Source organism: Grammomys surdaster, unplaced genomic scaffold (assembly GCF_004785775.1).
Source record: "Grammomys surdaster isolate TR1022 unplaced genomic scaffold, NIH_TR_1.0 63, whole genome shotgun sequence".
Taxonomy (NCBI): Eukaryota; Metazoa; Chordata; class Mammalia; order Rodentia; family Muridae; genus Grammomys; species Grammomys surdaster.
In genome coordinates this window covers 23,960,303-23,986,135 of record NW_021604565.1, presented here as the reverse complement: position 1 = coordinate 23,986,135, position 25,833 = coordinate 23,960,303, and the positions used below count along the sequence as shown (strand labels likewise).

The following is a 25,833-nucleotide window of genomic DNA, read 5'->3' as shown; positions in this document are numbered from 1 at the left end:
TTCTGTGTCAATAACAAAATGCGAACATGAGTAGGACAAAGTTATAGCCAAGGAAGGAAGAATCAAAACAGACCAGGAGCAACACTGCTGTGACCCTTGCAGGGTTACCCAGTATCTAGGGCTACTCTTTGAGTTGGTTCCCTATGTAAACAAGTCCTACCTAACTCTGGAGAGCTGAGGTGATTTCTTAGTTTTTAATTAAGAGCTATCATGACTCTTCTGTTCCTGTGTCCAAATCCTACATAATGACAATCAAGTGTTTAAAAAATTAAAAAGAAAGAACCAAATTTTCCTTATGAAAGAAACAAACCATTAGTCCTCCTCCACACCATCTCTCAGCTTGATACCAAAGTAGCCTGTTTTTCTTGAAAAATAATGCATGTAAACACAGTTCCTGTCCATTTTGCTCATTAGTTAGCTAGTTTTTGATATAATGTTTGTTATGTTTTAGATTTTGATGTTATGTTTTAGTATATTTCATCATTTAATATACTAGAATAGCCTCTCAAAACAATTTTTAGCATTGTGGTTAAAGCTTTTTCATTAAAATATAAAAACCTTCAAAACAAACATTTAATATAGAACAAAATAAGAGCATGCTTCAATAAATGTTTGCACTTCATTCCTTCCACATGAAACAGTGTGAATGCAATGCATTTTAAGTTATTCAAAACTAAGAATTTTTATATATTACAATTAGAAATATTACATTTCTTAATGAAATTTAACAGAACAAAGGGAGTGTGCTTGATTAGACAACATGGGGCTTCCATCTGCCTCAAGAAGCCACAATCCCTTCTCCCAGTCCTTCTCTGCCGCATTTATCTAGATGTTCCAGCATTCTAGCATCGTAATGATCTATCATTATCAGTCTGCAAACTATGGAAATCTTTGATCTCCCATAGTCTTTGAATAAGGCTAATCAAACCAAGGGAGAAAAGGGGTATCATAATGTTTTCCCACAGATGAAGTTGAATTAATTTCTAGAAGTTTGAATATGGTTGTAAGAAAGGGTTGATATCTACCTTTTATTCAAAAAACTTACGTTCAATGCTAATTAACTAACTAAGGATGGGTTTGGCCTTACTGAAAAGATGACCTTCTTCCCATAAAATTGGTTTATCCAGTCTTACCATGGTGACAAACGGTTAGATGTTTTAAAGCCTTGTAACTCTTGTGTCTGCTAATGGGAAACAAAATACATGTTTCCACAATCACTACTGAAGTCAATTCACACTAAAGTCTACAAATACTTCTCATTATTAAGTAGCAATCAATGATTTTTTCATCAACATTGAATGTGTGCCCTGAGTATAATTACCTCTATCTAAGGTTAACCTTTGCACGGTATTCATTCCACAGAAGCAACCCAAAGCCATTAAGATTGTGGTAATTGCTTAATAAGGGTGTTTAGTGGAACTGAATAGGGAATTTCATAATGAATTACACAGAACACTTCCTCCCAACCATCATCGTCTCTCTTCCTCAGTCCCCTGCTCATAGCAGCTGCCTTCTCAACCTTTCCACTTTGTCTGTACTCCACACAAGCCCACAGTTCCCAATGATCATCAATAAACATGCTCTATGCAGTGCATGCTCTGTGATGAATATCTGTTAATTTCATCATTATATTCAGACTTCTGATGTGAGGTTTTCTCATTAATATAACGTAATCTTCCTTCTTTCTTTTTATAAGAGAAAAAATTTTTTTTCGTTCCCTGATCAGAATTCCTCCTAAGAGCTTCTGAGGTCATTGCCAGGCACACCTGCCTCATGCATTCCAATACGTTCTCTATCAGCCTAAATGCTAGGAACATTGGCAAGGGAAGAGAAGAGCCTGACACAGTTGCATTTAAATTAAACTTAACTCTTCATCTGACTGCTGACGTAGGTGTCTTCAACCATGGGCACAATGCTGCTTTGTCTTGATTTTCTTTGAAACTGAACAATAAATACTGGATTTCCTCCACTGTGGCAAGCTGTGTGCATAGAGCCATCCTTGAACTCCAAATTCTGAAATCCCTCAAGAGCCCTGCAGAATACCATATGATTTAGCCACTGGGATTTATTTTTATTTTATTTTATTTTATTTTGTTTTATTTTATTTTTATGAGCAGTACTTCTAAATAGAAGGAAAATACTAAGAAATGATCTAGGAGATTTTTTTTCCGTCCTGGGATGTGGAAAACTCCTTTACCCAGTCATTCTGATGGATAAAATGACACCTGCCTCATTTTCTATGACGATACTTTTATTGTCTATACCTCACATGATCTTATCATCAACACTCAACCTTCGCTCTCATATAGTGTTCTGTATCTCAGTTTCCTTCACCTTCCATTTAGTTTACAAAATTTGTGAGACTGTTTTGCCTTAGGTATTGATTCTGTGGCTTTTAGTAAACTGAACCTAGATCACTCAGCCATATACTTACCAAAGATATGTTTGACCCTGCAACCTCCTTGTACCTCCTACTGATTAATTTTGAGCACACAACATTTTCCATAATTTTAATGGTTTTAGAGTACTGATTTCCAAGGTTTCACAGAATTCCACTCATTAGAGCAGTGGAGACAACTACCACTAAATGACAACTTTAAAAAATGGAACCAACTCCTACTACATGACAATGTTAAAATATGTTTGTAACAAACAAAATTAACATACCCTTTGGGTATAGAAAAATAATTTCAGATATCTACCAGATGAGGAAAATAGTAGAAACAGATTTGTATACAGACTGAGACAGGTTACTTTGATAGGGGCAGATATGGGTTCAAATATTTTCTACTTAACAAAAATATTAAGCTAAACAAGAGTGATAATTGTGGTAAGTGAAAACACTATTACTGGACACCAGAAGAAAGCACTCACTTTAGGAAAACAAAGTGATCATAACTAGGGATTTCTCAAATACGTCAACAGGAAATATATCAGTAGCAACTAATCACCTGAGAAATGTATTGGAATAACAGGGAAGGCTCTAATGAATTAGGCATCATGACTACCCCGCTTTTTCCTTGAGAAAGTATTCTAGTATCTCAAGTAACTGTCTTTCCTTTGAATTTACCTAAGGACCATTTTCCGGATGACTTGTTCAAGTGTTTCTAATAGGCCTCGTTTTTGAGAAGTTAGATGACAATGTTGAAGTATGATCTTCTAGCACAAGGAATTCACCTGGACATCATGTCCTTCACTGCTCTCAAATTGCCATTTATATTTTAGGTTCTTTCTATACAGGTGGGATATTTTCCTAAAAGTTTAGCTGTTAGATGGCTCAATTATCTAATATGATGTAGGCAAACTCGGAAATTTTATGAAAAGTATATAAGGGCCATTGGTGACCAGGAAAATTTGATATTGATTTTCTTTGGTTTGGGGTGTGAAAATTTTATATAATAAATGCAAGCTTTATAAATATCTCAACCAAACTTCTGTTACATTCAAGGTACACTAAAACTTTAGATAAGTATCATCATCAATTTATTTCCTTCTAGTTTGCACAACTGCCTTTTTAATAAGCTTTTATCTTCCTGTTTCTATCCTATGCTCTGTTTATATATGCTCAGAAGTCCTACCTTATCTAAAAGCCCCAAATTAAAGCAACATATAGACTGTTGTGATCTGTTCCACAAAAGGATGAGTTCATCCCATAATATTATTTTCATTTGAGAAGCTGTCTTCTTGGGTGCATAGTAGAAACATTCGCTCCCATATTACAGGAAACTCCATATTTAAAGCAAAGATAAAGTTTTTGACATATCTTTTCAAGTTATTTTCTGAGTTGTAGTCCAACTTTATAAATACTTGTTTCTGTACATTCCAATAATAAACCAATCAATGTATTTGAAGAGAAATTAAAACAGACATATTACCAAGAGAAACAGACTGAAACAAGAAAGTTCTCCTCAAGGTATCAGTGAGTTCTAAGTAACCCTGACTTTTCTGTTTAAAGAAACAAGACAGTTGAATGTAAATTCTTTCTTCTATCCTTGTTGTAGACACAGAAAAAAACCCACATCCTTGGTATGAAGATTTAGAGTTATTGGTTAATCTCATTTTTAATACTAAGGAAGGTTTCAGAATCCAGTCTGGAATTCTGAAACAGGAGGGACTTAATTTGCAGAATGAAAATAAGCATTTGGTTAGAAATTAGTTGAAATTCTTTTATAGAATATGAAGTGTATATTTTATAGTTCAGATCTGGGTAGTTTTATGTCAACTGACAGAAGCTAGAGCCACTTGGAAAGTGGGAATCTTAGTTGAAAAAATTCTCTAAATAATACTAATTGATAGTTGTGGGAGGATCCAACTCACTGTGGGTGATGTCATAGCTGGATAGATGGGTATAAACAATATAAGAAACTAGTCTGATCCAGCTAAGGGGAACAAACCAGTAAGCAGCACTCACCAATGGCTTCTGCTCCAATTTCTGTCTCCATGGTACTGCCTTGAGTTCCTTCTGTGATTTCTTTTGCCAGAACATGATATGGAACACTAAGCTGGAATAAACAAACTCTTGTCTCCTCCAAGTTGTTTTTGATCATGTATTCGATCAGAGCAAGAAAAACCAAACCAAGACAATGATTAAAAATCAAATTGTCTCAATAGTTTAATTATAAAGCTATATAATTCTTTCTGGGAAACATGTTAAATCTAAAAACTAAATTACACATCATTGAAAATACAATGGTTCATTGTTGCTTTTCTCCCAATTTTCTCACCATTGTGCTTACTTTTGCCTGGAGTGGGTGTTTTAGAGCTATCTTGAATTTTTTGTTCACTATATTAATGATTTTCATCCAGTATCAAACTTTATATAATACTTTTGTGCTGACATCTCTAAGTTCTGCTTGATACATTCTTGTGTTTCCAAAAAAAATTACAGGAACATATTGAGGTTTGTAATTTAAATGCAGAAGTAGATTATTTTCTTATTTTCTGAGCATATATGTTTCTTATGTTTTTGTCTGGATTTCTTAAGGCTCTGATGCATATATATTTCATCCTAAATGTTAGCAGTCTTTATTCTAGCCAGTAGAGCCCTCTTTACTCTATAGTAAGTTCCAAGTCAACCTAGATGGAATATTGGTCTTTCCAGTTACATGGCAATGTTCTTGAATACAATTAGGGCATAAAATATTAACTGAGCTTCTTTATAGATGAAAAGAATTTCATTTAGTGAAATATATTGGAAAAGCTGTATAATTACATAGGCTCAAAGCTGGTAATTTAATTAAGATGCCTAGTAAAAACTGAGTGAATGGAAAATTGTATCTTGTTGAGTCTCATAACTTCAAACACTGTGGTCTTTGCAGCTTTTCTAACAAGAAAAACAACACTAGCAAACGTGAACTTGAAGAATCAAAGCCAATGTTTCTGGTAGCTCTCTAATTTCTAACACAGACCCTTAGTCAAGTAGAAAAAAATTGTTATATTTTTTTCCTACAATTGAGACAATAGTGGTTTAGAGACTCTTTGTTGGATGTATAAGACAACTCTTCTGTCTCAATAATTAGTTCAGTCATTCCACTGTCAATACATCTAAGCTAAAGTTATAGAACTAAGAAAGATCTATGTATCTTTATCTTTCCAGTTTGTGTTAGATTCATGGAGTGGTTAGGTTTTGCTCACTCCCATGTAGAAGAACGAACAATAATTCCTTTACACATAGTGCAAGCAGAATGAAAGCACTTCAGGGGATGTTCTCATGAAGAGTTTAGATATATATGTGAAAGAAAGACTGCAATTACCAAGTATATATGTGCTCATTTACTGGACCTACAGATATGTCTTTCATGACTACTGAACAAAGGAAAAGAAAATGATAAATAACTAGCAAGGTGGAGATATTCAGAGCCCTGTAGCTCCAACAGTTTGACAATTAAGAGATATGGGTGTATTAACCACATACTCAAGTGAGTACCTAGGATTGGCTTCTTTTTATTTTTTTAATTATTTTTATTTATTCATTTTACATCTCAACATCCTCTCTCTCCTCCCAGTAACACACTTCTTGCAGCCCCTCCTCTCATTCCTCCTTCATCTTCTCCTCTTAGAAGGGGGAGTAATCCCGTAGGTATCACCCCCGCAGTGACACATCAAGTCACTGCAGGACTAGGGACATCCTCTCCCGTTAAGACCAGACAAGGTCACCTGGTTAGGGGAGGGGGATCCACAGGCAGACAACAGGTTCAAGAACAGCCGCACTCCAGTTTTTAAGAGGACTCGAATGAAGACCAAGCTAAGTATATGGGGATGGGTCTAGGTACAGCTACTGCTTGCTCTTTTGTTGGTGGTTCAGTCTTGGAATCCCCCAAGAGTCCAGGTTAGTTGACTTTTTTGGTCTTCCTATGGAGTCCCTATCTTCTCTGGGTCTCTCGGTCCTTCTCCCAACTCTTCCATAAGATTGCCTAAGCTCCATCTAATGTTTGGATGTGGGGCTCTGAGTCTGTTTCCTTTCACTACTAGGTAGAGCCTCTCTGAGGACAGTTATACTAGGCTCCTATATGCAAGCACAGTAGAGTATTATAAACAGTGTCAGGGATTGGTTCTTGCTCATGGGATAGGTCTCAAATTGGGCCAGTGATTGATGGGCCATTCCATCTCTTCTCCCTTGAATCTACACACTTGTAGGCAGAAGGAATTTTGGGGAAAGGTTTGTTGAGTGCCTTATCCCAACACTGGGAGTCCTGCCTAACTACAGCAATGGCCACTACAGGTGCCCTAAAGCTCATTGCTAGGAGACTCAACTAGAGTCAGCCTCCATAGAAAACCTGTGGTCTCCCTCAATCTCAAGTCTCTGACACAGCTTAGAGATGAGCCACTCACCACCCACTGCTGGTTTCCATTTACTCTCCCCTGCTCTCCCTAAACCTAATACCCCCTTTTCTATTCCGATCCCCTTTACCACACAGTTCTCTCTCTCTCTCTCTTCACCTCTAATATCTATATCTATTTTATTTGCTCTTCTGAGAAAGATTCAAGAAGCCTCCCTTGGGACCACCTTGTTCTTTGGTTTCTTTTGGTCTATGGATTGTAGCATGTTTATCCTATACTTTATGGCTAATATCTACTTGTAATTGAGTACATACCATGCATGTCCTTTGGGATCTAGGTTACTTCATTCCGGATGATATTTTCTAGTTCCATTTACCCCCAAAATTCATGATGTCCTGATTTGACAGCTCCAGAGCAGCCCATATTACCCAGCTTGGGTGTAGGCCTGGGGGATTAAAGAAAGACTCAGACTCAGGTCATCCGTTATGAGAGAATGCCAAAGCTTTTACTGGGCGGGTTCAATAATTACACCAAGCCAGGGAAGGAAAAACATAAACTCAAGGAAAAACAAGAACTCAACTGGGGGGCAATAGGATGTCAAGTGTAAATTCCCTTCCTGGAGCATCATACTTCAATGGGATGTTTTTTTTTTCTTAGAAAAACTGCAGAATGTTACTTTGCAGACAGCAGCACATGGAAAGTCTCAGCCAGGCATAGCAGCCCTTCGGGGTCCTACACTTATTTTTAATAACTGAGTACTATCCCAATGTGTAAGAAAACCACATTTTCTTTATCTAGATTATTTCTTTAATTTACTTTGAAATTTAAAATTCAAATAAAAAACAAATTTTATTTGTTGAATAAATAAAATTTATTTTAAAAATTAACAAATGGAATCTGATGAAACAACAACAACAAAAAACTCCTATAGGGGGAAGAACACTGTCAATAGGAGAAAATGAGAGCCTACACATTGAGAAAATGGCTTCATCAATTCTATATCTGACATAGGGCTAATATTCAAAATGTATAAAGAACTCAAAGAGTTAGACACCAACAACCAAAAATAGGTACAGAGCTTAATGGAGAATAGTCAAGAGAGAAATCTCTAATTTTTGAGAAACATTTAAGGAAATGTTCAACATCCTGAGTCACTAGGGAAATGCAAATCCAACTAATTCTGAGATTACACACTATACCCATCAGAATAACTAAAATCAAAAACCCAAAGGACAGCACATGCAAGCGAGGAGTACGAGAACACTGTTCCATTGCTGGTGGAAGTACAAACTTTTATAACCACTTTTTAAATCAACTTGCTAGTTTCTTGGAAAATTGTAAATGTTTCTACCTCAAAACATAGGTGTAGCACTCCTGAGCATATACCCAAAAGATGTTCTACCATACTCCAAGGATATTTGCTCAGCTATGTTCATAGCAGCTTTATTTGTAAAGCAGGTAACTAAAAACAGCACAGATGTCCCTCAACTGAAGAAAAGAATTAACTTCATAATAAATAAATTACAAGAAGAGGTCATAGATTTATCACAAAAGCCTGGAGCAGAGCAATACCCATAAATGGTTGAGTTTGTTGTGGAATCCAGCCATAAAGGACCTATTTCTTGAGTCTCCGACTTTCAAAAAGACTCACTAATTCTTCTAATGTGACAGGAAATATCACCAATACTTGCTACCACTACTACCACCACCAAAAGGGGACTAGGAGATCATGATCTCTTTCATACAAACCTTAACTCTTCCCCATGCACCCCCCTCCCAAATAATGGTGAGGAATAAATTGTGAAAGAGGCTGCCAGTGTTCTATTCCAAGACTGGTACAGAGAATCAGCAAGTGTGGATCTTCCCACAGCACAATTCACTCCACCACATAAAGAGTTATTTTGGATGAATGGGCTAAGGTAAGCAAAGGGTTTGAAAATAAAATAGTGAAAACTAGAGTTTATCCCCAAGATGTTCATTTTTAGGAAGAGTGGGATTTGACAGTGCATATTTGAATTAGAAGTCAGAAGAAAAAAATGAATGAAACCATGCTTTGTGTCTGCTCTAATGATTTCAGAATGCTCCATAAAATGCTTACTCAAGCAAAAACTTCCCTGCCCTCAGAATAGATCTCCCTGAATTGTTCTGGTTTATGTTTCCTCCCACTCCCTAGTGAGATATCTGAGAAAATTTTTAGAATGAATAGGATGGAACTGGAGTCCCTGGAGAACTGTTTGGAGGCAGGGTGGGACTTGCATGCTTGATGAGCTTCCTCATTGAAGATAAGGGGTTTTCTCTTGAATCTCAATTAGCAACAGAGGGAAGGGAGCTCTTCTGCACAGACATCACATTCTCTGTGGAGAGGGTTCTTTTGAAGAAGCAATTAGAGTAACAACTCTATGCATATATCAGAACTGATTTGTAATTCTAATACAATGTGTGTTCACACATGCACACATTTTTCTTAAGGGATGAATTCCTTTTTCTGTTGTTGTTTTTACATGCATGTAATACTGAGTGTCATCTGGAGGTCTACTATAGCTATTGACACAGTTTAACTTCTACCTTTTGCTAGACTAAATTCGAAAAAAGAAATTAAAGGAACATAAAAGTTGAAGAAGTGAATCAAGACTCAAATTTCTGGAGCATTCAAACTCTTTCACTGTCATGAATATAGTTTCACCTTTTTAGTGATAGTTTAAAATTTGAGTGTGCCTTAATTTTACTGAGTCACCAACCAATGTTCATAGGCCAAATATATCAATGATCATTTACCAGAGCCACAAATACAAAGCAAATTTTAAAAAGGCAGAAAGAATAGAAGTACCAATGTATGATGATAGGGGATGGTGTATTTATGAGGTACCTCTCCACAGAAGGGTCATCTCTCTGACCAACAGCTGGATTACCTGCTTTCTAAATTAATTGTTGCTAAACCTATGGTCAAAACTCAGCTTTACATCTCCAATTGCCTTATGAGTAATCAGGTATAACTTGTCTACTTTTTTACCTCCTACTGTGAAACTTCTAAATTCCTTAGAACTGTTATTGAAGAGAATTTTATCTTAATTCTATTGGAAGAGTATAGTTTTATGTGAGTCTTTAAGTATGCTGGGTATTTTGAGTGTGTTACATTTTAGTTACATTAAATAAATTAACCAATACTTTAATGCAGTTAATAACAAATTTTATTAGAAAAATTAAATTGGAGGAATGAACTAGGTCACCCTGATATTACTTATATGCATGCTGTTTGCATTACCGCAAAATGGAAGTAGTATAGGCAATAAGCTGTATCTCACTAATATCTCCAAATTTTCCCCTGTATTACTGACTTTTCGGTTCATGTGAGAAAATATTTTGATGAAACTATGTTAGGAGAAGAAAATGTTCATCCTGTCTTGATATTCCAGAAGGGAATTTCATTGTGGCAGGGAAGAGATGACTTCAGGAGCTGGAGGACTGACTGGCGATCAGAAGTCAAAGTAAGGAAAAAGGAAGTAGGGCCAGACTATAAAACCGCAAAGCTTGCCTCTATTGATTTCTTCCTACAACAAAGTTTCACCTCCTAAAGGTTCTACTAATTTTCCAACCAGCATGATGAACTTGGACTAAGGGTTCAAAAACATGAGCCTAAGGAACATCTTTTTCATTTATACCCACAACATTTTTTTTCAGAAACTGTGGAGTGTATATTCAGGATATCTATGAGGTCTTCCTTCCATATATGTTTAGATATTCTTAAAGATGTGTATGAGGGCTAAACAAAATAACCTGAAGGATCGGGATGAGCCTTCTTTTTAACATTGGGAATTGTGGATTGTCTTATAACACTAAACTTGTATTCTATAAATATGTACTTTAACAAGCTTCCTAGGTACCCAGCAATTTTATAATTCTTGCATCTTATAATTCCTACAAATATATCTTAAAAATTTACACAAAGCTTTTCTTCTAATTAACTAGAAGCGCAGTGTCATTTACTTTTCTCCACTCACAGTAGTATTTTTTACTTCCTGATTTCTCTGTCCTCTACATATGCCATCCTTTGGCAACCTCTTCTTCTGGAGGTTTGCTTATGTGTCTGTTTGTTTGTCTGTGATTTTTTCCAGTCTCTGAAATACTGCTTTATTTCCATCATATATCCAGAATCTCACCCTGAGCTCAAGTATGCCCTTATTATTATATATGATGTTGACTACATCTCATCTACTTGCCTTATGTAAATTCTCTCAAAACTAGAGAGACACTTAGTAGTTAAGAGCACTTGATACTCCTTCCAGAATATCTAACTGAACAGTTAGCCATATCAAGCATCTAGAAAATGCTTATAATTCTGTCTCTAGGGGATCTGATACTATCTTCTGACCTCTGCAGACTCCTACTTACCCATGATATTCACTCACAGAAACACACAAACACATAAGTTAAAACAATAATAATAATTTTTAAAACATTAAAATTTGTCTATCTGGGGCAGATAAAATATTACAGATGTTTAAAAAAGTTTAAAGTTTTAATAGATTGTAAATTATCAGACACAGAAGGTACAATACCCTTTTATAAATAAGTAAACAAAAATAAATACAATAAAGTTGTTAACATGGTGTTTGGAAGCTTCGAGTTATGTTAAAAAAAAACTTAGTACTGAATGGTCTAGCCTAGAGTTTCACCAGTTTCTGTCTCCATAAAGCTATAGTAAAGAGAGTAAGCATTGCCTAAAGAATTTTTTCTTAGAAAAATTAATATAATGAATTAAAAAGTAGCTCCTAGCCGGGCAGTCGTGGCACACATCTTTAATCCCAGCACTTAGAAGGCAGAGGCAGGCAGATTTCTGAGTTCAAGGCCAGCCTGGTCTACAGAGTGAGTTCTAGGACAGCCAGGGCTATACAGAGAAACCCTGTCTCAAAACAAAACACAAAACAAAACAAATAAAAAAACAACAAAACCAAAAAGTAGTTCCTAGTAGTAGTAGTAGATTATCATGACAGGGGAGATTGAAATAAACTGTCTGAAAGAGTGGCAAGATTTTTGAACAAGAGAGTGAGCTTGCATAAAACCACTGGCGAAGTTAAACAGGAAGACGCCCAAGGTGGTTAGTACATTTGTGTTCTACCTGGAATTTAATGAGATCCTTTCCTACCCTCCCACTGAGATTAGGCAAAGGACTGTTGATGACATTTGAGAGGAAAGGCATAATTCCTGGATTGTAAAAACTGAAAATCTGTTTGACTACAGGAAGATTTATATCTTAAACGTAGAAAGAATTTATATTTTCTAAAGTAATTGTTCCAAGTCAAAAGAGGCAGGCATGGGGCTGCTTAAATAAGAAAGAAGCCTTTCTGAAACATACCTAAACTGAACTTTGTCTAGATAACATGTAACTAGACTATTTTATGTTTTGTAAAACCTAGGAAATAATTTTAATAGTTACTAGTTTCTTAATTTACACACTTAGGAGCAAGAAAAACCACAACAAAATGTTCATCCTAAATGTTGCAATATAATGGCTACTGGCTAATATTATACCTTCTATAAAACCATTTTACCAATCCCCTCTATTTTTCTAAATTTCACCTCTTCTTTCTTTTTTCTACCAACATTAAAGCTTTAAAATAGCCTGTTATATTCATGAGTCCTATGGAAAAAATGCACTTTTCATTTCCAATTTTTTAAATATTTCACACAGTCTCTGTCCTAGCTAGACTTACTGTTGCTATGATGAAATATCATGACCAAAAGCAAGTTGAAGATAAAGGGTGGTTTATTTGGCTTACACTTCATATCGTTACTCATCATGGAAGAAAGTCAGGATGGGAAACCAATCAGGGCAGGAAACTGGAGGTGGGAGAGCTGTTTACTGGCTTGATCCTCACGGCTTGCTCTGGTCCTAACAGAACCCAGGACTACCAGTCCAGAGGTGACACCACCCACACTTTGTACACTGAGATTTTTCAAATCTTACTTTTCATAAGAGTTCTTAAACGCTTTAATATTCCTTCTAGCACACACACACACCCAGCACAGAGAGTGAGAAGGAAAGGTTAATAATAATAAAGCAAAGGAAAATGTGGACCTCTTTAGAAATATTTCTTTGGAGCAAATCTAATCTGTGTTGGCAGGATATTAGCAGTTCAGTTCACATGGCAGCTTGATCCACTCACAAACACCATTTAGGAATCAGCAATGTCAGAACTCACAAACACAGTAAGTAAATCAGTAATAGCAGGTTGATCCACTAGAAACTGCAAGGCTCTGCCAATCATCCTGAGTCCATGGAAGTAGCAAGAAGTGGCTGGAAAACCACTAGAAGTTCTTTGGTGGATTTCTCTCTATGAAGTCATGGAAAACAATGATCAGGAAAGAAGACAAGGTGAACCAATACTAAACACCATCATCAGCAAAGACCAGCAACAGCAAAGCCCAATGAAGACCAACAAAGAGTGGGAAAATAAACCAATACCATCCAGTATTGTCCACTGTATGTTGGACTATATTTATATACTTTCCAAGTATCATATGTTCTCTCAAGCACCTGCTCTAGCAAAAGATCACATGTCCTTTATCCAGGCTGCTCTCAGAAAAACTCATGTGTCTATTCTTAGCAAAACATCCTGCCACGTGACTGCTTCTGCAAAAACATTCTCTCATAAGACAGTTTCCAGAAAATCATCAAAGGACACAACTGTATCTTTAAACAATCTAGAAATTTTTACTTTCTACTGGGCACTCTCCAATTAATCACTAATTAAGAAAATGCTCTGCAGGTTTACCTATAGCTTAAACTTAAAAGACATTTACGCACTTGAGATTCATTCCTTTCAGATGATTATAGCTTGTGTCAAGTTGATAGAACACTAGCCAACACACTCTCCAAGTTTAGCACTAAATCGTATTATGTGTAACTCCTGTGTTTTTGGAGTAGTCCATTGTTTTAAAATGAAGTCAGCATCCATCATGTTTATATGCCAAAGGTTTAAGGACCAGTTTTGGTTCTTTTGCATTTTTATGTTACATTGTGTCATCAATAGATACTTTTGACTTTACATTCTAACTACCTCATTCACCTCATTCCTGTAATAGACTTATGTCAGATTCTGATTAAGTTTTTCTTATTTTTTTAAAACTAATATTGCTGATCTCAGAAGTTCCAAATGCACTGTACATGTATGATATATTCAAATGAAAACCTCAATTTTGTCATACATTTATCAATTGTCTATGCTTTGCTTTCAGTAATTTACTCTTCTAGATATGTTTCTAATGCACTCAGTTTCATCATCTCCCATCTCTTCACGATCTTAAAAAGCTATTTGGTATTATTTTAAAATATTATACTTACTCAACCCTGTACAACTTCACACATGCTATTACTTCATTTCCAATATCCTTCATCTCTACTTTACTGAAGAACTCTGATTCATCCTTAATATATTCACTTAAATATATTCTATGAGTCCTATATATCCTCTAACATGAGCATATTTTTTTCATAGAATTAATTATTTTGAATGTTGTCTGTTTCTGATCTTTCAAAAATATACAGAAATGTAGCATCTTTATGAAAAAAATGTGAAGAAACAATATTTTAAACTCAGGATACTTATTTTCAAATCCTTGAATGATAATACATAAATTATTTATAATCTTTATATCCATCCCCTGAACACCCACACTCCATTGTCATTCCCTTCCCCACATCCTGCCTTTCTATGTTTATAACCCCTGTGTGAATGAATTACGATTTGAGAAAAAATAAATTATAAAATAAAATAAAAGCTTTCTTTGTCTCTCTCTGTGTCTCTGTCTCTGTCTCTGACTCTCTCTCTGTCTCTCTCTCTCTCTCTCTCTCTCTCTCTCTCTCTCTGTTCTATAAATTACTAGGTATCTAAAGAAAAACTTAATTTTCTCACTGACAAAACTCTACCTTCCATCAGTATATACAGATTGTGCAGTGTTTCAGATTGATCCCAGGTTCTCATACACAGTACTACCAACTGAACTATCTATCTCTCCAGCTTTTCTTTTCAGTGTGTTTATCTTTTCTTCTTCTTTCCCTATGCCTGTCTCCACACCTCACGCTGCCTTGCTACATAGCTCCTCCCAAAATGGAGGAAGAACAGAAATATTCTTGTTTCTGACATCGTTGGCACCACAATCAATGAAGCTGGTATTAGTGATATGCATTTTCCTTGATGCATGAGGCACCTTAACATACCACTTAACAAATAGAAACAATTTTAAATTATTTGTGTGTTGCATAAAACATATGATTGAATGTAGAATGAAAGAGTTTTATTAATGAGTAGGCTTTCAAAAATCCCTCCTTAGGCTTTTAGCTTCTTTCCTGTTAAGTATTTTAGAAGTGCTTTTATCAATTTGTGATAATGCCTGTGTTTGGTATTCTTTTCTTCAGTTTATCACCTTTAAATGTAAGGATGTATACAGAACTACTATAGGTATAAAATGTATCCCTATTTCTGAAGTATCAACAGTACTATTTATCTCAAGATTTTGGAGAAACTAACAAGTATATAAATTTTGTTATTTCATTGATATTGTTTAGATTAGGTAAAATGACATTAAGTGGAAATTAAAATTAATTTTATATAAAGAGAATACTAGATAATATTCTATTTTTATAAGTTTGATATATCAAATTGTAATGTTTAAACAACTAATTGCTTTTCTTTTCATATTATCACTCATGCTGAATTATCTTTCCATATAAATGCAATCTACTTTATTAACAGTTTCTTTTTTATATTTTAATTTTTTATTTACATTTAAAATGTTAACTGCTTTCCTGGTTTCCCCTCCAAAAACCTCTCATTCCATCCCCCCTCCCCCTGCTTCTTTGAGAGTGCTCTCCCACCCACTCCCACCTCCCAGACCTGGCAGACCAGGCATTCCCCTACACTGGGGCATTGAGGCTTCACAAGGCCAAAGGCCTCTTCCCCCACTGATGTCCCACAAGGCCATCCTCTGCTACATATGCAGATGGAGCCATGAGTCTCTTCCCCGCATACTCTTTGGTTAATAGTTTTGTCCCTGGGAACTCTGGGGTGGGGCGGGTTCTGGTTGGTTGATACTGTTGTTTTTTCTATGGTGTTGCAAACTCTTTCAGCTCCTTTAGTTCTTCCTCTAACTCCTCCATTGGGGACCCTGTGCTCAGCCCAATGGTTGGCTGTGAGCATCCACCTCTGTATTTGTCATGTTCTGGCAGAGCCTCTCAGGAGACTGCTATATTAGTCTCCTGTCAGTAAGCACTTACAGAGCAATAGTGATAAAAAAAACTGTATGGATCAATGGAACAGAATTGAAGACCCAGAAAAAAACCCACACACCTATGGTCACTTGATCTTTGACAAAGGAGCTAAAACTATCCAGTGGAAAAAGGACAGCATTTTCAACAAACGGTGCTGGTTCAACTGGAGGTCAGCATGTAAAAGAATAGAAATCTATCCATTTTTATTGCCTTGTACAAAGCTCAAGTCCAAATGGATAAAGGACCTTCACATAAAACCAGATACACTAAAAGTAATAGAAGAGAAAGTGGGGGAAAGCCTTGAACATATGGGCACAATGGAAAAATTCCTGAACCGAACACCAATGGCTTATGCTTTAAGATCAACAAAAGACAAATGGGATCTCATAAAATTGCAAAGCTTCTATAAGGCTAATGATGTTGTGGATAGGACAAAATGGCAACCAACAGATTGGGAAAAGATCTTTAGCAATCCTACATCTGATAGAGGGCTAATATCCAATATATACAAAAGACTCAAGAAGTTAGACTCCAGAGAACCAAATACCCCTATTAAAAAAATGGGGTATAGAACCAAATAGAGAATTTTCAACTGAGGAAACTCGAGTGGCCGAGAAGCACCTAAAGAAATGTTCGACATCCTTAGTCATTAGGGAAATGCAAATCAAAACAACCCTGAGATTCCACCTCATACCAGTCAGAATGGATAAGATCAAAAACTCAGGTGACAGATGTAGAAAAAGAGGAACACTCCTCCATTGTTGGTGGAAGTGCAAGCTGGTACAATCACTCTGGAAATCAATTTGGCATTTCCTCAGAAAATTTGACATAGTACTACCTGAAGACCCAGCTATACCACTCCTAGGAGTATACCCAAAAGATGTTCCAACATATAACAAGGATACATGCTCCAATATATTCATAGCAGCCTTATTTATAATAGCCAGAATCTGAAAAGAACCCAGATGTCCTTCAACAGAGGAATGGATACAGAAAATGTGGTACATTTACACAATGGATTACTACTCAGCTATTAAAAACAATGACTTCATGAAATTCTTAGGCAAATGTATGGAACTAGAAAATATCATCCTGAGTGAGGTAACCCAGTCACAAAACACACATAGTATTCACTCACTGATAAGTATTTACCCAAAAGCTCACAATACTCAAGATACAGTTCACAGACCACATGAAGCTCAAGAAGGAAGACCAAAGTGTAGATTCTTCAATCCTTCTTAGAAGGGGCAAGAAAATACTCAAGGGAGAAAATACGACAACAAAGTTTGGAACAGAGACTGAAAGAAAGGCCATCCAGAGACTGTCCCACTTGGGGATTCATCCCATGTACAGACTCCTAACCCAAACACAAAGTGCTTGCTAACAGGAGCCTTATTAACATTTTCAATGTTATCAAGTAACGGTTGAAAATTCAGTTCATTTCTGCTCCCTTCTTAGCTGCCTTCAACTCTGGACTGCTTTCTGCTATAGGTTTCCTTGTTCTCTTGAGTGTTCCAGTCTTCCTATTGCCTGTGTCTTTGTTGGTGTCTTTGCTTTTGCTGCTCTGTAGCTTCTTTATCCTAGCATTCTCTAGACAGTCCCTCAGATCAAGAGCCCGTTCTTGACTGACCCATCTGAGCAAACTCCTCTCTTCTTAGTGAAAGCTTTAGGTCTTCTGCACTTCTGCAGACTTTTGTTATAGTAGTTATGTAGGTATATAGTACATGTGATAAGCCTCATAGGACCACATTGAGTGATGCCTCTACTCAAGATTGAGCTTTAGGCAGGCATAAGAGACATTCCTGTTTTGAATGTTTTTAAAGAATTCACCCATCTCTTTCCTTCATTCGTTGAATGAATGGATCAAAAAAGGGCATCAATGCTTTAGATTGTAACCATCTTTGGCCCTTCCACAATAACTAATTATATGACTCATTACCTCATTTAATGACTAGATGCATAAGTTCTGTCCTAGAATGACATGAATTGATGAAGTTATAAATGTTTCTGCCAAACATGCTCCACATAGTCTATACATTCCTTAAATAAAATAGTGATACATTTTAAATTATGTTAACTTATGTAACTATTGTGCACATAGGTTTATATTTAAAATTTATAACACTGAGTGAAACTAACTTATATGTCATCCAAACTTTAAGAATATGTAATCCTCATGACAACAATTTCCTTGGAATGCTTTTAGTAAACAATGTTGGAATCAGTTAAAGAATAAGATTTGGTTGATTAGTGAGCATTCTCATGCAAGGAGTATGTTTTACAATTTCACCTAGAAAATACTTCACTCAAGCCTTATGCATATAATTTCCAAGAAAGGGGGCTATGACTATAGCTGACATATTTGAAGCCTACCTGAACCACCACAGACTATGTCTCATAACAACAAAAACAAGCTTCAAAATAACGACAACATTCTCAAATTGGGTGTTTTATGAGGATTTTCTTTTTTTACTCAGTTTACATCTTGCTATGTCATAGACAGTTTCTGTGAGTGCAAAAGTTAAGGAGGTGTTTTATATGGGCTATACCTTGGTATTCCTGGAATGAGATTGTGGTAATTTGAACTAAGATGGGAGACATAGCTGAAAAATAGAGTGTAGGTTTGAGGATGGTTTGGATGTGAGAATAAGAGGAAAACAAAAGAAGACCTTTGTCAGGCTTTCTGCTTTATACTACAATATACATACTCATATCATTGACCAATTCAGTAAAGGTAATATAGCACTAATTTTGAGGAAATGATTTGAGATTATTTTCCAGCTTGTAGAACTTTAGTCATGTATTCTCTCCGCAAGTTTGTTTATCCATTTATACAATGGGATGTTTATGTTCAAGATCCCAACAATGCTATCTTTGTGGTTTCAGTTGTTCTTGAGCTTAAGGAAAGGCAGAGAATAAAATATGATATTAACTATAGTGTTAAGTAGAAGTTTTAATTTAATGTAAACAAATAAAACAGATCAACATACATGTTTAGAAAATGATGGCCTGATAACCCCAAAATATAAAACACATATTTGGCAGTTGAACCAAATCAAAAGATCAAATAACAGGGAGGAAAAGCAATAGAGAAGGAACTCATTATGATGTGCACTCACTTACTTTTCTATTGCTGTGATACAATATCATGACCAAGACAACTTATGTAATACAAAGAGTCTATTTGGGGCTTACAATTTTAGAGGCTTAGTTAGAGTTCATGATCATCATGGCAGGAAGCATGGCAGTAGACATTGTGCTGGAGCAACAGCTCAGAGTCACAACCTGATTCAAAAAACAGGCAGATGGAGAGAGAGAGAGAGAGAGAGAGAGAGAGAGAGAGAGAGAGAGAGAGACTGAGACTGGAGATGGGGTTTTTGAAACATCAAAAGTGTACCCCATATAACAAAGGCACATCTTCTAAACACTCCTATATAGCTCTACCAACTGGGGATTAGGAATTCTAACATATGAACTTATAATGGCCATCCTCATGCCAGTCACTGTGTAAACTATAATAGTGACTCTGGAATAAAAGACAGTCACAGTACAGACAATTTGATAACATAAGAAAAAAATAAGGAACCAAAGCTGACAATTTACATATCATTTCAAGCTGAAGATGAAGAATGTGAATTCACATAAGGATGTAAAGAAAATTATCTGATGACTTTAGGATGGCTAGCTGGAAGTGACTGGCAAAGTGTAGCTGTGTCACAATTTTACAAGTATATGATCTCTTAGGGGAAGATCTTTTAATCACAGAGAGAATTAATTACATGGACCTTTACATTTAAAAGTAGTATTCATTACCACTTAATGAACATATTAAGAGATTCATTTAAATCATAGCTGGACTTCATATGGGAATTCAATCATCTCAGTACTTCAGATCCAAAGCAGAGAGATTGTGGTGAGTTTATTAACCTGGAACCCATGGTGAGTACTGTGACAGCATAGGCTGAATATCAAGAACTTGTCTCACTAGGTAGATAGATAGATAGATAGATAGATAGATAGATAGATAGATATGCATAAATAGATGGATGGAAGTGTGGATGGATAGATAGGTTATATACATATGGACGATAGATAAATGATAAATAGATGACATATAGATTGATAAGATTGATAATGGGTCAATGGTAGAAGAATGACAGATCAATAGACGATAAGTAATTGAGATTAAAAATATTATATATATTCATATGTAAGATATATATAAAGTCTATTCTTATTGTTCTCTGGTTTCATCTTTCAGCTCCATGTGGTGGCCACTTTTCAGCTCCAAGTGGAGTAATTCTCTCACCAGGATGGCCAGGATACTACAAAGACTCTTTGAATTGTGAGTGGGTGATTGAAGCTGAACCTGGACACTCTATCAAAATTACATTTGAAAGGTCTCTGCAAATATTTTTCTGTCTTGTAAAGAAATGAATAGATGTTACAGTTGGCATTCACCATTTCCCTTACTACATCAATAAGTAATTTTATTAGATAGTCACTTGCTTTCCTTGAATGCTTAAGACGTTCAACCCACTTTTGACCTTTCAGTTGGTTCTCAAGTTAATTTTTTATTTGTTTGTTGCTATGACTTTACTGTTAAGTAATGCATGACCATTTCTTCTGTACATATATATGGACAGTACTGAGATATGAATATATGACCTTTACTTTAATGAGTTTAGTTGTTCTATGTTTTTAAGGGCTTGTGAATTCATTTCTGCTAGATTTCCAAGAACAAAGGTCTTATAAAAAAATTCAATATTGTCTCCCGGTGTAATTCACTTATAGTTAATATCATTTAATTACCCAAGTATACCCAGGATACATTCATCATTTTCCCCTGGTGACCCTCCAATTGCTGAAAAATTTTATATGACCTTAGCTACACACACACACACACACACACACACACTATAGACATACTTGGAAAACAAATGAAATATTCACTGTTGATCAGTCATGTAGAAACTTACTTTAAAAGGACTTTTGTAATACATTAAACTTTATCATTTAATAAACACAAAAGCAGAATTGATTAATTAAAATGAGTGTGCTCTTTTCCTTTCACATAGAATTAAATCTTGATTTTTGATGGGTAGGACACTCAGTTTAAAGGACTGTGGTTTAAACAGCAGAGCTTTATGTCTCTAAAATTCTATCAACCTGGAGTCTGAGTTCAAAGACTCCAACGGTTTGTTTTTCTGGTTTCTTTGGTTTTGTCTTCTAGGCAACTTTACATGATATTATTGTTCCCTGTCCCTCTCACTGTCTTTCTCTTTCTCTGTCTCTCTCTATGTCTCTTTGCCTCTTTATCTCTGTTTCTGTTTCTCTGTCTATCTCTGTCTGTTTATTCTTTCTGTCTGTCTATTCTCCCTGTCTCTCTGTCTCTCTCTTTCTCTCTCTGTCTCTCTCTCTCTTTGTCTCTCTCCTTCCCTCTCCTCCACACATGTGTTTCTGAGTCCTACCATCCTTTTCACATATATAAGATCATGTTGAATTAAAATCCACTCTCATGATCTTATTTTATCTCAATTTCTGCTTTCAAGATTATTATCCATCTTAACATTCTCATTTGCTAAGTAAGGGTTAACATTTCAACATGTAGATTCATAGGGGCATAATTTAGCACATGAAAGTTATATACATATTTAATATATATGTATTTAGGTCCATCATTTTATTTAGCTTTTCAGTAGTATATTATACAAATATACAGCTCCATCTAATTCAAACTAACTGTGTAGGCCAGCACCATGTTGAACTCTAGTCTTCTGTACGTACTACCATGTATAGCCTAGAATGTACATTTTAAACTCAAGACAGTTTTGCATGTTAGAATGGGTTGGACATGCCTGTAATTGCTGCATTTTCAGGTCTGACTCAGGAAAACTATCAAAATTATGGCTATACAGCCATTAGACTGCCTTACAGACATGTCACTGAGCTCCTCAGTGTTTCAGACTAACAAGAGCATAGTTGTGATAATAGTTTTCTTTCAAACATTCTCTGTACACACATCCTGAAATGTTCTTTTTGGGAATCGATCCCTCTGTCTCTTCTTTCTTCATGCACAAGAAAGTATAAAAGACTTTTTAAAAAAATTATATTAAACATACTTTGTGCAGGTGGTGGGGGGTGCATGTATGGATGTCAGAGGATAACTGGGTGATGTTGATGCTCTGATTCTACATATGGGTCCTGGGGATCAATCTTGGGTAGTAGGGCTGTGTGGCAATTGCCTTCACATGCAGAGCTTTCTCACTTGAAACTATTTGAAGAAAATACATGTAAAACAGCTTTAATTTTCTTTCTTGAAAACCCTTGAGTATTTCAAATATTCCATGTCCCTTTTCAGAAAAGCTACGCCTTTTGTATGATCACCTTGTAATGGCTGTCCATTATAAGAATAGAAGTAATTTGGCAACAGATGGATGAGCAAGTTTTTGAAGTTATTGAGCAAACAACTTTTATTCTTTATAGTAGAGAAATTAAATCTTGACTTGGAATCAAATGTGCAGATTTTAACCACATACTTCTATGTATTTTAACAGTGTCAATGCTCCATTTTTCTTTAAAAATGATATTGAGAAAGCATTGAGAAGTACCTATCACCTACTTAATTCTTTGAAAATAAGTCTTATTCTCTTTCTAGTGATACCTTTAAAAAATAATAATGTTTTAGTTTGGATAGGTAATAATGGAATTCATTATAATATTGGATATTGAGTAATATTAAATATTATAATAGAGGCAATATCCTTATTATAGCCCCTAGAATATTTTCCTATATCCATATTTTATAGAAGTTTTTTGCATTGCTAACCATGACTTTTATAGAGTTTTGACATTTGTTTTCTATTTCCCATGAGAAAATGTATATTGAAATAAAACTTTTAAATTAAATTACTAAAGAACAAATAAGTAAAAACATTACACAACAAAATTAAATAGATATAGTCTACACATTATAATGAACTTACATAAAGTTAGAATGGTCTTTGAAAGGCTGTGAATCTTCGTATTAATTCTTAGACATTCAGCTTCAAATATATTTTGTGACTTGTGACTAAGAGGTTTTATGTCTCCAGCACTGACACCCAGTACATCAAAACCACCTGGAACTCAGATTCAGGGGACCTATGTCTTTGTCTAGTCTCTGTAGGCACTTCACTGATGTGCACAATCCCACATGCTGACATATATAGTAAAGATGAAAATAAAAGTTAAAGATCTTTAAAGCACTATATAATTTTTTTCAGTTTATATGGGTCAGAGACTAGATTTGAAATGTAAGAAATGTTATAATACATATAAAAGAGTATAGTTTTACGTAGAATTGAAGATAGCAAGTAAAAATGAGCTGAGAAGTACCTACTTCAAGAATAGAGTTTTTATTTATATTATTTACTAAGCATGACCTATAATACTCAGCAGATACTTTTATGAGTACATACTTCTGACTGATAATTCCATGACATATGATCCTGATACTTAGGACAGATAATTCTTTCAATGATATCATAGGCACTAGATAAAGTATTAAATAATAAATGTGGTTCAAAAGAAACCCTTAATAGAGGATTGTCTAAATACTGAGGTCTAATTTCTGCATATTTGTTCTAATATGTTTCCAATTGCGCCTCTTCATCCTAGATTTCAGACTGAACTAAATTATGATGTTCTGGAAGTTCATGATGGACCAAATCTTTTGTCACCTTTGCTTGGGTCTTACAATGGCACACAAGTGCCACAGTTTCTGTTCAGCAGCAGTAATTTTATATACCTACTATTTACAACAGACAATAGCCGTTCCAATAATGGATTCAAGATTCATTATGAAAGTAAGTAATAACAAATACTGTTTTATTTTTCTATTCTCATTGTTCCCTATTTAATATTATCTTCATATTGCAAAAAAAGTAATATATTTACTTATTCATTCTTTTAAAAGAAAACTTTAAAATGGTTCTTTTATAAATGAGAAAGTTTATGTTTTAGTGTCTTTATACAAGTGAATTGTACAATAGATTTTTAAGCAGTAGTTACCTGGTATTCGTATAAAAGGAAATAAAGTGTGAGTGTCAGAAATACCAAATAAGTTCACTACATTGCATGTTTTAATCATTTTATATGGCTTAGAGAAGCAAGTTAACCTGTAGTTAATTTCACACTTGTAACAATAGCATTCTTTTAACCCTTACTTCACAAAATGTATTTTTATCATATTTTACTTATATGAATTACAAATACTGTCAACGTCAGATATTCAGTTTTGTTTTGTATAAAAGTTTAAAAGTATATAAAGATTAAAGTGTACATATTTTCACATTTTCATACATATATTCAGTTGATATAATAGCAAAAAGAATCTATTAAAACAAGCTGTAACTCAAAGTGTGAGAATCAGTGCTGAATAATCACAGCTAAGAGTTCACTGTTTCCATTAAAATGTCTCAGATAAGGCTGGCAAGACAGCTCAGCAGGTGAAGGCTCTAGCTTGGCATGTCTGGCAAGCTAAGGTGAATCTCTGAACCCATAGAAAGGTGGGAGGTAGACAAGGGTTCCATGAAGTTGTCTTCTGACCTCTGTGTTTGCACAGTATCCTACTCACACCATCCTGCACGTCATAAGTATATGTACAATAATATTAAACTTGTAAAAATCTAAAATATTTATCCTTCAACTCTGTATCTGTGTGTTTGTGTTTGTCTGCATGTACAGACTACAGATGAATGTGTGTATGTCTCTCTCTGTGTATATTAGTGAGTATATGTATATGTTTGTCTGCATGTGCAGACTTGTGCATGCAAGTGTGAATCTGTGTTTGTGTGTGTGTGTGTGTGTGTGTACACGCACATGCATGCATGCTCACGTGCACACTTGCATGCATACAGGCATGTGTGTTTCGTAGAAACTCACTTTGTAGTCCAGGATGGTCTAGAACTTGCTATGTTGACAAGGCTGATTTCAAATTCAGAAATCTACCTCCTTCTGTCACCTTAGTGTTGAGAATTAATACATTTGCCACCACAGCTGTCTACTGCTTTAATTTTTTAAATACTATTATTTATGTAGAAATATATCTTTGATTTACAAATATTTTGCATATGCGTATATGTATTATTGTACTACATAGGTTACCATATGTGTATAAATATGTTTCTGTGTATAAATAAACTTATATATACATAAGTAAACATAAACTTACATGTACATAATCTCCATATTATATAAGGAATTAATTTTCATGTACTTTTTCACAAAAAATAGCTCTTGTACATAAAACCTAGGAAACAATTTTCTACAAGGTATTGTTATTTCAAGAATACAGTCACATTATTTCTTCCTCAACTCAACTCTATTGGCAATTGAAATATCTCAAAATCAGCTTAGTGAATGTGAAGTGCATTATTTATATTTTTTTGTAGTTATCTTTCTTTGGTAAGTATGGCCAATGCAAAGTGTCAGAGTAAAGACTTCAATTCAGAAAATTTTTAACAAAAGATAGCAGGAATTACACAAAATAAGTAAATGAGGCATAAAAATAAGAAAAATTAGGTCCAATACATTTCTTGTGTTGGAAAATTTGTTACTTCATAATTCCAGGGAATTGGACTGTGGCTACTACTGATGGCCAGTTCCTCAATGACAAAGTGGTAAGAGGACAGAACAGAAAGTTGGAGGGAAGTGGGCGGCTCATGCTGCTACAGACCAGCAGGATCCTGCAGCCAGTAACATAACATAACATAACATAACATAACATAACATAACATAACATA

The 25,833-nt window shown here is 35.2% G+C and overlaps 1 protein-coding gene across 3 annotated transcripts in view; it reads left to right on the top strand.

Annotated features, from left to right (window-relative positions):
- Positions 1–25,833, top strand: part of Csmd3 (CUB and Sushi multiple domains 3) — a 1,130,934-nt gene that overhangs the window by 696,424 nt on the left and 408,677 nt on the right. For all 3 annotated transcript variants that reach the window (XM_028765583.1, XM_028765601.1, XM_028765593.1), the window contains 2 exons: positions 20,310–20,448; positions 23,708–23,895. In XM_028765583.1, coding sequence (XP_028621416.1) covers positions 20,310–20,448; positions 23,708–23,895 — 327 coding nt within the window. The remainder of the gene's footprint in view (positions 1–20,309; positions 20,449–23,707; positions 23,896–25,833) is intronic.